The sequence below is a fragment of the Acomys minous genome, assembly GCF_964271855.1.
Source record: "Acomys minous genome assembly, chromosome: 2".
NCBI classification, from domain to species: Eukaryota; Metazoa; Chordata; class Mammalia; order Rodentia; family Muridae; genus Acomys; species Acomys minous.
This window is the reverse complement of record NC_140484.1, coordinates 94,481,476-94,498,427: the sequence shown is the minus strand read 5'-3', so window position 1 is coordinate 94,498,427 and position 16,952 is coordinate 94,481,476. Positions and strand designations below refer to the sequence as shown.

Here is a 16,952-nt window from a genome sequence, read left to right as displayed (position 1 = left end):
AAGGCCAGCCAGCCGTGATTAGTTACATAGTAAAAACCCATCAAAAAGAAAAAGAAAAAGAAAGAAAAGTCAAGTGTTGATGGAGAGTGTTGGCAGGAGCTGGGATGGAGTTCAGCTGGAAAAGCCCTTTCCTAACTGTAGCACATAAAGCTAACAAGGTGGCACGTGCCTGCAAAGCTAGAGGTACAGGCAAAGGGATCAGATGTCAGGTCATCCTCACCTACAAGGAGGAGTTCAAGGCCAGCTTGGGAATATGAAACTCTGTCTTTAAAAAAAAAAAAAAAGCTCCTGAATAAAAATATTGAAAACTTGCATAACTGTATCTCAAGTTTCTTGCACTTACAGATAACTTTCATCAACCACACAGCATCTAACCTCATCGGTCATAAAAAATGTTACATTGTAAGTTATAGGAAATAACCCTTCTAACACAATGTCTAAATGCTATTTACTCACACATTCTTCTTAACCAAAAATTTTATAGAGACGGGAACACAAAAAGAAAAAAGAAAAGCATGTCAACCCCACCTGGATATCTGTTTTCAACCATTTGGAGTCAAGTCGAGCCTGGGCAGCCAAACAGAACGACTCAGAAGGCATGTTTCCTCCGGGTGGTCGGGCCTGCAAGTCAAAGCGAAACCTTTGGATACCTAAAGCTTTTTAACCTGTTCTTCACACCATCCTGCAGTTTCACGCGGCAGAGACAGAAAACGTAAAAGAGGAGAGGGGGAGAGTTGGGGGAGGGGACGAGAAGCCGAGGGAGGCGAGGGAAAGCTGGACCTACAACGCCAGGAGAGAGGGAAATACCACTTCCAATAGAGGCAGAGGCTCGGAGATTTCACAATACGTTGGCCAGACCTACAGTGGTCCCAGGCGGCCACTGCACAGTGGCACCCCACTCCCTTAAATCCAACGGGACGGACACACACACACACACACACACACACACACACACACACACACATACACACACACACACACACGACAGAAAAACTCACTACCCTAAACGACAAATGACACCAGTGTGCAGCAGCCGCTAGACCTACAGCAGTCCGGTGTGTGGTAAATAAGCTAAAGTCCTGTCTGCAGATAAACCTACAATAATCGCCTAAATCCTTAATTAAAAAAAAAAAGACAGCCCAGACTGCGCGGCCTCCATAGCGCCCAGGCCCTAGCTCCCTACGCGCCAATGCCCGCTTTCCGCCCGCCGCTCTCCCGGCCCCGCTCTCCCGGACCTGGCGCCGCCCGGCTTCGGCCCTTCAAGCCTTCCTTTGGCCCCGCTAGGCCAGACCCGGCGCCGCCCGCTCCGCCAGCCGGCTGCGGGAACACTCCCTGCAGGAGCCGGCCGGCGCTCACGAACCAGTCTGCGGCCTGAAACGCAGGCTGACGCATGACGGCGCCCGTCCAATAAGCGCGAGGCTGAGGGACGGCTTCAGCCAATGGACAAGCCGCGTCGCACGGCCCGCCCAACTTCCGCTTCCTCCAACAAGACTCGTCCCCTCCTTGAGACTCACCCGCTCCGCGAGAGCCAACCGCAGGCGCCCGGGGGAGGGACCTCTGCGCACGCACGCTTGTTTGCCCGTTCTCAGCCATTCTCACACGGCCGTGTTTCCAGGGATCCGAAGTTGGTGGGGTGCTTCCAATACGATGATGTTCACGAGGCACCTTCTACTTTACTCCAGAATCTTCTTGGCCTTGGAGCCAATGGGCATAAGACAAAACTCAAGCCAAAGCAATTGATTCGGGCCTGATGGCGCACACCTTTAAATCCTGGCACTCTCGAGAGGCAGGGAGAGGTGAGTGTGAGTGCAGAGACCCTGTTTTCAGAGGGGGGGGGGGGAGCAAGAAAGAGCAATTTAAATTACAGAAAGTATGTTCTCTGACCGCCGTGGAATTAAACTATAAATAAATAAAACACAACACAATCTCCAAACACCTAGAAGCTAAACGTTTCCGTGAGAAGAGGCCAAAGGTCATAGAACATTCTTAATAGGAACTAGGGATTTTATGTTGTTTTAAACCTGATAGTTTATTTTTGACTTTTATCAAAAAGGCAGAACTGAGGGATATAACCAGCCAACAGTGGTGTGGTGTCTCAATTGCAATGTTTAAAGGCGTTTTTCATCCTTTAAATGTTTAAACGTTTACCATCCTTGGTACATAGCTTCAAATCCAGTTCATGGGTCAAGGCATTTGCCATAGCTCTATGTCCCTGTTTCAGACAGCAGAAAACAGTATAAAAGATCAACCATCTTTTACCACACTTCCCAAAGGCTCTGTAACTCTGAGAGTTCTCCTTTGTTTCAATTCAACCACATCCAAAATACAGGTAAATTGAACAGGGTTCTGAGCCTAAGGCAAGACTGCCCCGTTACCAATGGAAGGAAGAAATCACTGTGGAGGCTTCTGTAGTCCTCCGGCTCCCTCCTCATGCAAGACATCCATAGTCCCTCAACATTTCTGTGTCCGCTAGCTCTAAAAACGGTGTTTGTAGTCCATTTTGTGGCTCAGTAACAGAATAACATGACTGAATAATAAATACGGAAATTTACATCTCACACCTGTGGAAGCTAAATCCAAGAGCGTGGTGCTGGCATCTGGTGACGGCATTTCTGATGTAGCCCAACATGGTATAGAGGCAAGAGAGTCCATGCACGGCAAGAATATGCCATGCAAACAGGTCATTTTGATCAGTAAGCCTACCTGCATAATAGCATTAATTCATCCATAATCCATAAGGCATAGTCTTCTGGACTTGATCACCTCTTAAAGGATCCACCTCTTAATACTAATAAGTATTACTTATTACTAATACTTAATAATAAAAGTATTACTTAATAATAAAAGTAATACTTAATACTTAATAATAAAAAAAGCCATAACATTTCTTCAGGACATCTAAAGCCATAGTGATGCCATCATCTTGAAGTCATCTAGGGTGGCAGGGGTACATTATTTTTCTCTTCCAATTTAGACTAAGGCAGCAGGAAAAGCAAGGTCTCAGAACTCAGCCAAGATTTCTTAAAAACAGAAAAGGGGGCATACAGAGGGAGGGAGGGAGGGAGGTTCCGGATCAAGTACAAAATACACAAAGAGACAGAGTGATCCATTAGAGAAAGAATCCAAGGATAGTATCTGTCAGAGGCAAAATTTTTATATTTGGCAATAAGTAGTTCTCTCTCCCCCTCCCTCCCTCAAAACTAGCTGGTTTTGGGTTACCTCAGGGAATTGGATAATTCAAAGAAACGGCAGCTGATTGTTCGTTTTCCTTACAAGACACCCTCCTTAGTGGGAGCTTTGAAAATCACACCCAACAGTTTCTTCTGATAGGAAAAGCCCACTAGATCTTTGTCTTGGAGAGGAAAAAGAAATATGAAGTCAGCTATCTTAAATGTTTAAATAAAAAGGACATTAATATTCCTGGAGCCCTTTTCCCTGTGTCTGCCTGCCATAGAGGTGTCTGCCTTCCAGTCCCTCAATAGCACTGACCTTGCCAAAGCCTTCGTGAGTTGGTGCCTATAGTCTTTAGGATTTTGTGTTTATGAATATGTTGAGATGACTATCCATCAGTAATTTAACATGCAGGGCTGAAGAGATACCTTGGACATTGAGAACACTTGCTACTTTTACAGAGGACCTGCTTTTGGTTTGTGGGAAAAGATCATTTTTGTGTCATACAAGGAAATTCATGAGCAAAACAAAGAGTAGCTCAGCACGGTGTTCTTTTTTTTTTTTTCCCCCAAAAAGGGTTCTCCAAAACCCAAACCATGTTAGTGTGTCCAAGATGTTCTGTGCTGTTTATCTGTAAATGCCACTGCTGACAGTATTTCATCACATTGATGGGAGCTGGACTTCACAATCTGACATGATGGGCTATCAGTGCGAAGGGGGAGATTCATCGCATATGGGCCCTTGTCAGGTTAACTATCTTTGATTCAAAGATAACTATATTGTTTTCACAATCCCCTTTTGTTATATTTTTTTCAAAGTTAGACAGCACAAACCAAATAAAGGCAAAAGTTACTAGTGTTATACATTCTAGGCAGGGGACTAGGAGAAGCAAGAAGAGGGTGTGTGTGTGTGTGTGTGTGTGTGTGTGTGTGTGTGTGTGTGTGTGTGTGTGTGTATCCTGGAACTCACTCTGTAGACCAAGCTGACCTCAAACTCACAAAGATCCGCCTGCCTCTGCCTCCCAAGTGCTGGGATAAAAGGCGTGTACCACTACATTCAGCTGAGAAGATAATTTTTTTAAATGTCTGAGTCAAAATCTATTAGGATCTCTTGATGGGCTGACAAGAACACCCATGTATTGAATCTTCCTCATGAGTTTTCACTTCGTTGCATAAGGCTGGTCTCCTGAGTGGTGGGCTTAGGATCGACTTTCAGGCCTCTGATAGCTTTTGGAGTAGCCAGAATCAACATGAGAAGCCCTGGCCCCAGTGGCTTCTAAATAGGAGGAGGAAAGAAACTTAGCCATCTTTTAATTTTTAGGCTAAAACAGTAGTGGCTGTAGATTGGGGCAGCAGAATTCAACACTTCGGTATCTCAAGTATTATATCTGGGCAACATTTTTCTTATTAAGAAGAAATCATTAGTGATAAATAGCTGTATATACAACATATAAATTAAAGACTGTGCTACATCATTCTATGCAAGCTAGTTTATTTAAGCGTTTCTTGTTTCATTATTGGTGTGGGACAGCTCAGCACACTAGGGCTTGTATCATCCTTGTGGGTTATATAAGGCGGTAGGCTAAATAAGCCGTGGGGAGCAAACCAGGGGCTGCATTCCTCTGTCTCTGTCACCTTGCCTCAGTTCCAGCCTCCAGGTTCCAGCCTTGAGCCTCTGCTCTGAATTCTCTACACGCTGGACTGTAAGCTATAAAGTTTTTGGTCATAGTGTTTATCACAACAGTAGAAAGGGAACTAAGACTGTTGAGGAAATATATCAATCACTTTAGTCTTTGGTTATGCTCTCCTATATAAAACCACTGTTTAAAAAACAAAAACAAAACAAACAAAAAAATTCCTGTTTATAACCAGTCAAGTTGGCAAAATGAAATTTTTAAAAAAAAATTTTTTTTTTTACTGTTAAGTCCAGTTGAGAATATGGTCCTCAGGGATTATTTGGGATTGAAGGACCTCTCTGGCTCCCTCTGGCCTTTCTTTTACCAGTTGTTCCCTCTATGTGAGGATAAGTCAAAGACCTTGCTTGACCTGGCTGTGGCTGCACTTGAAAGCATCCAGGAGTTTTTTGCTGTGTGTTGTCCTTCTTTCTTATAGACTGGGCACCAGTTAGGGTTTACTGCTGGGTCCTCATGGCCTCCTCGAGCAAGAGAACAGGTGATTCCCCACAGTTATAGGACATTTTTGAGAGATTCCCCCAACAGCTCCCTAAGACCTAGTTGACTTTGGAAGACAAGGAGAAAATATTCTCCCTCATTAATCCCTCTGATGGCATCAGTATAGGCGTCTGTGTATGGTTACTGAACACCTGAAAGATCAGTTCTTATACAAGCCTAGTACTTTTTTTAGATGTATTGTTTTAAGTGTGTGTGTGTGTGTATGTGTGTGTGTGTGTGTGTGTGTGTGTGTGTGTACATTTTTGTGTCTATGTATGAATATGTGCATGTCAGGGCAGATGCATCAAGTAGCCACAGGCATTAGATCTGCCCAGAGCTGGAGCCACAAGCAGTTGCCTGGTATGAGTGCTGGGAACTGAACCTGGGTCCTCTGGAGGAGTAGTACATGCTCATGACTGTTCAGCCATCTCTCCAGACTCAAGTCGGGCACTTCTAACTACGGTGTAATATTTTAAAAGACTATGGCAAAACCAAAACACTTTTAAGTGAGCCTTGATTAGATCTACATTTAAGTAGAGGTCTGACCTGAAAAGATTGAACTTTGACTATAGAAACTTTAGTGTGATGCACAAATTCTCAGTTTTTACATACCTTTATGTGACTTGCTATTTTTCAATTCTGGGGAGAAAAAAGCATTCAGCCATCTTAATCTTTATTAATAATCAAGGAGCCCAGCTGTGACAATCTTTGATATGCAGACACAGATGTTCTTATGAAAGTTATTTGGCTTACATGATAGTGTTGTACAATACCACCTTAACAAAACAAAACAAAACAAAAAAAAGGCTGAATCCAAGCTACACAGTAAGATAATGTGTACAGACTGTTCAACTGTGGGCCTTTGTCAAGTCCCAAGAAAACACAAGACAAGGAAAAAATAGTCTTTTTGTTCTTTGTACAGTCAGAAGAATTATCTCTTATAACCACTCTTTTTGAATGAGTTCAAGTAGCAGATAAAAGCTGAAACACACAGAAAAACACCATCAAATTGATGTGTACAGCATCCAAAAGAACTCAGCTAAGGATGCCCTAGTAAAACTATGATGCTGGAGTTAACTTGGAAAAGGATGGCATCTGCTGGCTCTTTTTCCTTATTTTGTCCATGTCACTGTAACTGGAAAGTAAGCACAAAGGCAAAAGGCCCCATAGGGCATAAGAAGACATGAAACAAGTCTCAAGGAAGGGAAGAAAATTCTATCTCAGTTAGAGAAAAATAGGCTTGGAGAAATTGGTTAGAAAGTGCAGACATTAAGACCCAACATAGCCTACACCCCCAGCATCCCATGAAAGAAGGCTGATTTTTCTTTGCCTCCCACTCTTTAACCACCTGTTAGCTCAGCTGGGATGTATGCTCTCCCACGCCCTCCCCAGGGCTGCTGCAAATCCACACCAGCTTTCCAAGTCAGTCAGCTCTCTTTGGAAAGTCGATAGTGTTAGGTTCAAGGACTCAGAAAACTCTTGAGTCTCCTCTAGAAACCAGTAAATATATAGGCAATATGTCAAATCTTTATTTAAAATGAATATGCATAAATATATATTCATTAGACAAACTATATATGTATATGTATACACACACACACATATGTGTATACACACACATATACAGATATAGAGATATAATCACAATGGAGATCTAATATACCGCCCTACTCTTATATACAAACCCTTTGGCTTCATCGATTGGCAATAGAGGCCACATTGAAGTCTTTTTGAGCCTCCCATTTCCACGATCTCATCAGGAATGCAGGAATGTAAAACTCAAAAGGGGGAGGGCACATGTGAGAGGAGTATTGGAACATGTGAATGAATGCTTGAGATACAGGGCACTCTAGGGGTATAATGATCCCCTGAATGCTCAGTGGTACTAGGAAATTTTGGGGGATGCCACCACTCTGATTCATAACTTGTGGCTTCATTAACCAAAGTGGCAATGAAGTAACATGGTTGTCAGCATCTTATTGTCACTCTCCAAGATAGAAGTCAAGTCACATGTCTGTTGCCATCTTGATGACGCCATCAACCGAACACTTGTGTTAAGTTAGCTTGGCTATAGAAGGAAAACATACCCTTAGGTGTGAAGGCCCAAAACAGCAAAGCAAAGAAATAGAGGAAGGAGTTCAAGGTCTTAACCAAATAAAGGTGAGCCCCCATATCTTTGGGTTTTTGTTTTGTTTTGTTTTGTTTTGTTTTGCTTTGTTTTTTGAGACAGGGCTTTTCTGTACCCCTGGCTGTCCTGCACTCGATCTGTAGACCAGGCTGGCCTCGAACTCACAGCCATCCACCTGCCTCTGCCTCCCTAGTACTGGGATTAAAGGTGTGCACCACCCTGCCCAGCCTCAAGCCCACATATCTTATCACACAGATTGTAACTGTATTAAGCAACGTCATCTGGATCACCATTTTAATCTTCCTTCAGCTCCTAGACATAAACTCTTGCTAGGAAAAGAATCCGTGATGTTATTGGGGAGATTGCCCTGGACCCATAGGTGGTGCTGTTGCTCTGGAGCATATGGAAAAATTGAGAAAGAAAGTGACCTTGACCTTGGTGTCAGCTTGTCATATCTGAGAACAGAGTAGGCTAAGATCTGTGACCCTCTTTGTTAATTGGAATTTAAAACCATAAAGTGACTTGTTAAAAATAGGGAGGCAACCCTATGAGCATATAAAGGGGGAGGAAGTCCCCCTCAGGCACAGTCATAGGGGAGGGGAGTAAGGGAAAAATGGGAGGGAGGGAGGAATGGGCAGATACAAGGGATGGGATAACAATTGAGATGTAACAAGAATAAATTAATATAAAAAAAAAAAGAAAGAAAGGAAAACATAGGGAGGCAGAGGCAGGAGGATCACTGTGAGTTCAAGACCAGCCTGGTTTACAAAGCAAGTCTAGGACAGCCAAGGCCACACAGAGAAACCCTGTCTCGAAAAACAAAAAAAAAGAAGAAGAAAAAAAAGTTAATCCAGCCGGGCGTTGGTGGCGTATGTCTTTAATCCCAGCCCTCAGGGAGGCAGAGGCAAGTGACCTCTACGAGTTCAGGCCAGCCTGGTTTTTAGAGCAGTTCCAGGCCAGTCAGAGCTACACAGAGAACCCCTGCCTTTAATAAAAAAAAAAAAGAAAAGAAAAGAAAAAAGAAAAAAAGTTAATCTTGATTTAAAACCTTAACATTGACCTAGATAAACCACTCCTGGGCATATGCTGGAAAGGTGCTCCACCGTACAAGGACATTTGCTCAACTATGTTCATAGCAGTTTTATTTGTTTTTTTGTTTGTTTCTTTGTTTGCTTTGTTGTTTGGTTTGGTTTGGTTTTTGAGACAGGATTTCTCAGGATTTCTAGGCCTTGGCTGTCCTAGACTCTCTTTGTAGATCAGGCTGGCCTCAAACTCACAGCAATCTGCCTGCCTCTGCCTCCCAAGTGCTGGGATTAAAGGCGTATGCCACCACACCCAACTAGCTTTATTCATAATAGCCAGAATCTGGAAACAACCTAGATGTCCCTCAACTGAAGAATAGATAAAGAAACTGTGGTACATTTACATAATGGAATACTACTCAGATATTAAAAACAAGGAAATCTTGAAATTTACAGGCAAATGGATGGAACTAGAAGAGATCATCCTGAGTGAGGTAACCCAGACCCAGAAAGACATACATGGCATATTCTCACTCATAAGCGGATGCTAGCTACTTAATTCAGGTTAACCACACTACAGTACACAGACCTAAAGAAGCTAAATACCAAGGAGGACCCTAGGGAGAATGCTTAATTCTCATTCAGAAGGGATAATAGAGTAGACACCAGAAGCGGTTGAAAAGAAGGAACAGGAAGGGAGTCTACCAGAGAAGTCCTCAGAAAGACTCCACCCAGCAGGGGATCAAAGCAGATGCTGAGACTCACAGCCAGACATCCAGGTGGAGCACTGGGAGTTTTATGGAGCTGGGGGATAGAAGAACTTGGAGGGGACAGGAGCTCCACAAGAAGACCAATGGAGCCAGCAAATCCAGGTAGAGGAGGGGAGTGCTGCAGAGACTGATGTATCAACCAAGGAGCATGCATGGTGAGGACCTAGACCCTCTGCTCAGATGTAGTAGATAAGCATCACAGTCTCCTTGTGGGTCCAATAATATGGGGAGTAGGGACTACTTCTGACATGGACTCTGGTGCCCACACATTGACCACTTCCCCCTGGTGGAGCAGCCTTATCAGGCCACAGAGGAAGAAGATACAGGCAGTGCAGATAAGACTTGATAGGGTGAGGTCAGATGTTTGGGGAGGAGGGCTCCCCCTTTCTGAGTACTAGGGGAGGGGGATGGAGGTTGAAGGAGGGAGGGATGGAGGACCAGGAGGTGACAAGGGAGGGGCCAACAATCAGGATGTAAAGTGAACAAATTAAAAATAAAAATAAATAAAACCTTAGCAATTAGTCTTGTGTGATGCTTTTAGCCAGTTAGAAAAACAACTGCTCAGGGACCACATGTCATCAATGATGCCAGACCTACTCAAAGCAAGCCACCCAGTCTCCCTTTCACCAAGACTGATCAAACGTCTTCCAGGCTCTCTGAGGGAATGTGGTGAAGAGAGAAAGAAGAAGGAGTCTATGTGTAGAGAGTTTCTTGAATGATGATTGATGTGTAGGGCTCAGCTCACTGTAGGCTGTGCCACCCTGCGCAGATGGTCAAGGTGATGGTAGTTCTGTTTTTGTCTTTTGATAAACCTCCACACTTCCATAGTGACTGCACTGATATAGCGTTCCACCAACAGTGTATACGCATCCCCTTTTTCCATATCCTCGCAAGCATTTATTGTCACTTTTCCCCTTGATAATAGCCATTCTGACTGGGTTGTATAAGAAAGCATGCTGAGCAAGCCGTGATGTCAATAGTCAATAGTGCACAGCATTCTTCCATGGCAGAGACAGCTTGTCAAAGTGCTGAGAACAAGTGAGCGTTGAGTGTTAAGCCTTAAAGATGTTTATACTACATACAGACACACACGCATGCACCACATTGTGGAAGAGAAATGACTGTGGAAGACTGTCTTACACACATGCCATGGCTGTGGTACTCAAGAACTCACAACAGCTGTAATGGCCTGCATAAGGCCCTACACAACACTGAGCCAAGAATCTGAGAACTCTGCCGTCTATCTCAGCACAGGTGTCCCAGACACTTACGCTTCCTTGCTCTTTTTATCTATTTCCTGTTATTTAATCTGCACTCTTGAATATGACTCATGATTTTTTGTTTGTTTACTTGCTTGCTTGCTTTTGTTTATATAGTGCTCAGTTAGGTTTTAGGACTGTTATTTTTCTCCACCCAATTTACCATAAAGCATTCTACACTTTATTCTTCAACCATCTCTCAATGTTCACCCTCTTATTCTTAGTTTTCTTCTTTGTCTCACCTTTATCCTTATCTCCTCTTCTTTTTACTTCTTAATTATACCCTTGCATAGCTTTAACAAACTCTAAAATCTGTCTATGATAGCAGTACACCAACTTTCTTCTCCTAGCTACTTTACTTAACTTGATTTTTTTTTTATTTTGAAGCCAATCTGATATTTAATCCTTATCCTATTCACTCTGCTTCTCTCCCACTCCTGACTTTATTAACTACAATCTGAGAGCTCCCTGTAATTTCCTTGATTGTTTACCATCCAATAGTTACTGACGTCAGATGGCCACTGTTATGCCACGAGCAAATCAGCCATGGCTGTTCTACCAGTTAATATCCTATTGAGAAACTAATATAGAGCTTACACCAAGGACCCAGGAGCTCTGGTTTGAGGAATTATTTTCTTCTTTTTTCTTAAAAAACGTTTGTTTATTTATACTGTGTGTGTGTGTGTGTGAGTGGTGTGTGTGTGTGTGTGTGTGTGTGTGTGTGTGTTGTGAACATGCGTGAGTTTATGTACACCACATACAATCAAGAGCCCGTGGATGTCAAAAGAGGATATTGGATTCTGTGAAACTACAGTTACTGGTTGTAGTAAGCCAGCAAGTAAGTGTGGGGACCTGAACCTGGCTCTTCTGCAAGAATAAGTATTCTTAATTGCTGAGCTATCTCTCCAGACCCAAGAGGAATTATTTCCTGAATTACACATTCAACATTACCACTTTAAATTTGCAAATATTTCAACTGAGTTGATGTAGTGAATTAAGCAAATTAAAAAAAATAAACCCACAAAAATAAATAATAAATAAATAAACCCATAGAGGGCTGGAGAGATGGCTCAGCATCGAGAACAGTGAGTATTCTTCCAGAGGAACTGGGTTTAAAGCTCACAACTGTCTGGAACTCCAGTTCCAGAGGCTCTAGCATCCTCAAAGAAGCACGCATGCAGGCAAAACACCAAAAAACACAAAATAAAAATAAATCAGAAAAAAAATTAAACCAGCAAAGGCATAACATAAGATGCATAAATCCCAATTCAGTAACATTAGTACATTAGTAACACTCCTAGACATACATCCAAATGATGCCCCATCCTACCACAAGGACATTTGCTCAACTATGTTTATAGCAGCTTTATTCATAATAGCAAGAAACTGGAAGCAACCTAGATGTCCCTCAACTGAAGACTAGATTTTTAAAATGTGGTTCATTTATATAACAGAGCTGTTCAGCTCAGCTGTTAAGAAAAAAAAATGGCATGCCGGATGCAGTGGTGCATGCCTGTAACCCCAGCACACAGTGAGGCAAAGGCAGGCGGATCTCTGTGAGTTCAAGGCCAGCCTGGTCTATAAAGCAAGTCCAGGACATCCAAGACTACACAGAGAACATCTGTCCCCAAAAGACAGAGGGGACTCAATAGGCAAATAGAGGGAACTAGAAAAAAAATCATCCCGAGTGAGATAAACCAGACCTAGAAAGACAAACATGATACATACTCATTTATCAGTGGATATTAGCTCTAAGTAAAGGATAGGCCAGGCGTGGTGGCGCACGCCTTTAATCCCAGCCCCCTACAGGCAGGTGGAGGCTGGTGGATCTCTCTAAGTTCGAGGACAGTCTGGTCTACAAAGCGAGTCCAGGATGGCCAAGGCTACACAGAGAGACCCTGTCTCGAAAAAACAAACAAACAAACAAATAAATAAATAAATAAATAATCACCATGCTACAATCCACAGATCCAGAGAGATTAATTCACAAGGAGGGCTCAAGGAGGAACACATGGATCTCCCTGGGAAGAGGAAGTAGAATAAATAGATTTAGCTGGTAGACTGGGAGCAGGTGGAGATGGGAACAGGAGAGATCAGGTTTTGGGGTAATGGAGGGAGAGAGTGCTGGGAGAGACAGCTGGATTTGGGAGGTATTTCAGGGGCAATATGAAAACCTAGTGCAATGGGAACTCTCTGGAATCTACCAGAGTGAACCTAAGAAGACTCCTAGCAATGTGGGATGTGGGACCTGAACCAGTCATCTTTTGTAACCAGGCAAGGCTTCCAGTGGTGTGACTGAGACATCAACCCAGCTCAAAACCCTTGGCCTGTCTCGCCTGCTAAGATGTGCTAGGGCAATGGTGGCACAGAAGAACTTGTGGGAGTGGCCAACCGATAACTGGTCCAATTTGAGCTTAGGAAATGAACAGCATGTGCTGTGGCTAGCTGTCGAAGCCCTTTGGGGAAACTCAGAAGATTGTGAGTGAGTCCCAGAAGTCTGACACTGAGCTTTACACTGTTGGGCGTTAGTTTTGCTTTGATCCGATTGTGACTGTGCCCTGGCTCTTCCCTCCTGGAGTAAGAATATGTCACTTATTTTTTGTTTTACAGGAGTCCACAATTGAGAGACATTAAGATTTAAAGGAGACTGTGTAGTTTTAGAGAGACTATGGATATTTTAGAGACTTAAAAGGTTTTAGAAAGGTGTGAATTTTAAAAGATACTTTGCATGTTTTAAAATGACGAAACTTTTTAAGTGTTTGCATTTTTAAAGATCTGAGACTTTTAAGTGTTGGAATGTTTTATACTGTGGTAATAATATTAACAAGCCATCTTGGTTACAAATGAAAAAATTAAGTTTTTAGTTGAATAGTGAAGTGCTTGTGTGTCAAGTTAACAAGGAGCCCATTATTGAACAAGGAACCTCAATTGAGAAAATGCCCCCAAAAGACTGGCCTGTGGGTAGTATTGTGATGCATTTTTTTCTTTTGTTCGGTTTTTGTTTTTGTTTGTTTGTTTGTTTGTTTAACTTTTCGAGACAGGATTTCTCAGTGTAGCCTTGGCTGTCCTGGAACTCACTCTGTAGACCAAGCTGGTCATGAACTCAGAGATCTGATTGCCTCTGCCTCTGCCTCTGCCTCTGCCTCTGCCTCTGCCTCTGCCTCTGGAGAGCTGGGACCAAAGGCATGTGCTACCACCTCCTGCCTTGGGGTGCATTTTCTTGACTGATGATTGCTGTAAAAGGGCCCAGCTCACTATGAGTCATACAAACCGTGGCTTGTGGTCCTGGATACTATAAGAAGGCAGGCTCAGCAAGCCATAGATAAGAAATCAGTAAGCAGTACTCCTCTGTGGTTTCTGCTTCCAGGTTCCTGCCTCGATTTTCCTGAATTCCCAAGATGATGGACTACAAATTGTAAGCTGAAATGAACCATTTCCTCCCCAAGTTGTCTTTGGTCATGATGTATTATCCTAGCAATAAAGACCTACGTAAGATAGGCAGTGAGCTAGGAAGTGAAGTTGAAAGGACTAACAAACCAGACTCCATCTTAAGCCTGACACACACAGGCCTTCAGTTCTGGAAAAAAAAACACCAAAACAAAAGGATCCACTATGTGTCAAGAATGGCCAGATGTTCCCAGTCCAAGTTGCTGAGTCCACACATAGTTAACTCTCTGGTCCTTATCACACCCTTGTTAAGTCAACTGGTACTGGCTAGATAAAGCTGCCCTCCCCCTTCCTGTAAATATCCTTCTACTAATGAGTTTTCCTTTAAAAAGACTGTAACAAGCTGGCCCTGGGTCTAGGTTTTCCAATTTGGTTATTGAAATCTGGGTCCTGGCTGCCTGTTATTCTTTATTGTTATTATTGTTGCCAAAAATAAAATAAATTTGTTGCTTGCAGTGTCGCTTTGGTGTCTCATTTGTTCAACTCCAGACCCAACATTTTGGTAGCTTGAGTCCAGAAACTGCCCTTTACGACCCCCAGGGGACCCCTGTGGAGACCAGGCCTTCCTGGACTTCTCTGTTTTTCTTTTTACTGGTGTCTAGACAATCTGCAATGTGGGGCCCCCTTGGAAGTCAAGCAGACAAGTTTCAGATCCCAAACTGGCCACCTCCTTGAGCTCAAAAAATACAGCTTTCATTTTAACTTTCTATATCTGAAATGGGTTTTCTCGGCTTCCACCCTGAACCCAACATTTGGTGTGTTGGCCGGGAAGCTGAGTGCTCACACAGTGATGTTTTGGGGATCCCCACTGGTAAGCCTGTAAGCCTGAATCTGATCTGTTCTATGGTACCATCTGAGACCTAAAAGAGGAGAGCTGGATGCCACAAATCTCCTAAGGTCAGGGGAGGTCTGGAGACATCCAGCCCCTCCCCGGTCCCCTTGGGGGAACACGTGGAACCTGTTCGGCTGCATATTGTCGAAGTCTTGACACTGTGTCGTTTGTCTTGCCTGTCTGACCCTCTGTCTGCTTTATGGTCTTCAGGTTGTCAAATTTTGTTTCTGTTTGTACCTTCCCTCATCAGCCTATCACCGGAATTTCAGGACAAAGAAGTACCCTGCCCATAAAACACTGGTTCCTTTTGGAGAAACATCTTCTGGTTCTGGGAAGGCTGGTCTGCTTGTGTCTATCAGTTTGTGTCTATAGTTTCATTTAGTTCGATTGCTGCTCTGTGTTTCACACCAAAAAACAAAAATGAGCTGGGTGTGGTAGCACACACCTGTAATCCCAGCACTCGGGAGGCAGAGGCAGGAGGATTGCCGTGAGTTTGAGGCCAGCTTGGTCTACAAAGAGTCCAGGACAGCCAAGGCTACACAGAGAAAAAAAAAACCTGTCTCAAAACACAAAAACAAAACTGGCCCAGAGCTTGGGGCATGCAACGGTCCAGCCTAGTCTGGGTGCACCAGGCTCCTGACTTCCCAGAACTGAGCAAAGGCATCTAAGAACTCCCTGCAGCTGCTCCATACCTGTGGGAGCCGTGCTTCAAGTGGGGCTCCATTGTGGTCCTCCACTGTCCTCTGGGGCCTGCCACACATGGAGACAGGGTTTCCTGGCTGCGGGTAGCTGCTCACCATTCCAGGCGGGCACCAGCATTTCCAGGACCCTGAAGTCGGTTGCATCAGGAAATAACAGATCTAGGTGGTCCTGACCTGGTGTGGCTGTTTATGTGGGGGTGTCATGTTGGTTCTGGGCTTCATTGGATGCATTGGGGGAAAACCCTCCTGCTCAAGTTTTTCTGTGTTCCTCAGCCTCCTTGTCTTCCTGGGGCTGGCAGCAAGCCAAGGGCCGTCTATACAAGCTGCTTTTTGAGGGACACCCACAACTTCTTAGCCTCTCTGGTAAGAAAGCTATCAGCTAATTTTGCTACAAAGCCTCTGTTTTCTTGAGAACTGGATTCAGCAGATAGCAAGATGATCTTCCCTTCAAATTACAACTGGAGGAAGTAAAAAAAAAAAGTTTTGTCTGTCTGTTTTGAATATGTGCATATATGTATGGCCACTACATGTTTATTTCTGACTGGTCTTAAATGTATACGTTTGCTATGCTCTCTATATGTTTTCGTTATAGATTGTTGATTATTAGGGATGGTTAAAAATCTATAACATATGTAACAAGAAATTAATTTAAAACAAATAACTCAGGGTTGGAGCCACTCTGGGCAACAACAGATGGCATGAGGGGACCAGGAAAACAGGTCTCTAAAGTTACTTTACATTGGGATAAGATTTTTATATAATTCCTGTTCTATGTTATAAACCAGGCTTATAAATGATAGGATTAAAACAATGTTTTTTAATTAAGGTATTAAAGCTATACTTCCTATATATATATATAATCTATAGAAACAAGATTTTTTAAATAGCAGTCATGTGGACCACATGGTCTACAACCTGCCATATGGTATAATGCCAACATCTTGAGATAGCCACATGGTAGTATAGGGCAACAATTATAAAACTCTTAGTCCTAATGAATGCTCTGTTTATTATCCTATCTCCTCTTAGACTAAGAAAGCAAAAGCCTTATTTCAAATTAGTATAGATTTTTCTAGAAAGTCAAAGTCATATTTTTTCATTTATTTGTTTATTCATTTTACATCCTAGTTATAGCCTCAATCCTCCTTTCCTTCCAGTCCCAGCCTCTCTCTTCCACTTTCCCCCATCCCCTATTCCTCAAAAAAGGGGATCCCTTCTTCCTGTCCACCACAGCTCATCAAAGCATGGCAAGACTAAGCATGTCCTCTTGCCCTGTGGCCTGTCAAGACAGTCCCACCAAGGCAAGTGATCAAAAAGCTGGCAACAGAGTCCGTGTCATAGACAGCCCCTGCTTCCATTATTAGAGGACTCACTTGAAGTTTGAGCTTCCCATTGGCTACATCTGTGTTGGGGGCCTAGGTCCAGTCCATTCATGGAACTTGATTGGTGCTT

The 16,952-nt window shown here is 43.3% G+C and overlaps 1 protein-coding gene and 1 long non-coding RNA gene across 3 annotated transcripts in view; one reads left to right on the top strand and one right to left on the bottom strand.

Moving 5' to 3' along the window:
- The window catches only part of HERC2 (HECT and RLD domain containing E3 ubiquitin protein ligase 2), a 176,555-nt gene extending 175,169 nt beyond the window's left edge, over positions 1-1,386 (bottom strand). For both annotated transcript variants that reach the window (XM_084771347.1, XM_084771348.1), the window contains exons 1-2: positions 1,236-1,386; positions 529-621 (exon numbers count right to left, since the gene is read on the bottom strand). In XM_084771347.1, the coding sequence (XP_084627473.1) occupies positions 529-600 (72 nt within the window). In that variant the 5' untranslated portion in view covers positions 601-621; positions 1,236-1,386. The remainder of the gene's footprint in view (positions 1-528; positions 622-1,235) is intronic.
- A 202-nt stretch (positions 1,387-1,588) lies between these two features.
- Positions 1,589-14,422, top strand: LOC311590162. The gene is made up of 2 exons (XR_014776792.1): positions 1,589-1,796; positions 13,888-14,422. It is a non-coding gene; the product is annotated as an uncharacterized lncRNA (long non-coding RNA).
- Positions 14,423-16,952: the final 2,530 nt, after the last annotated feature.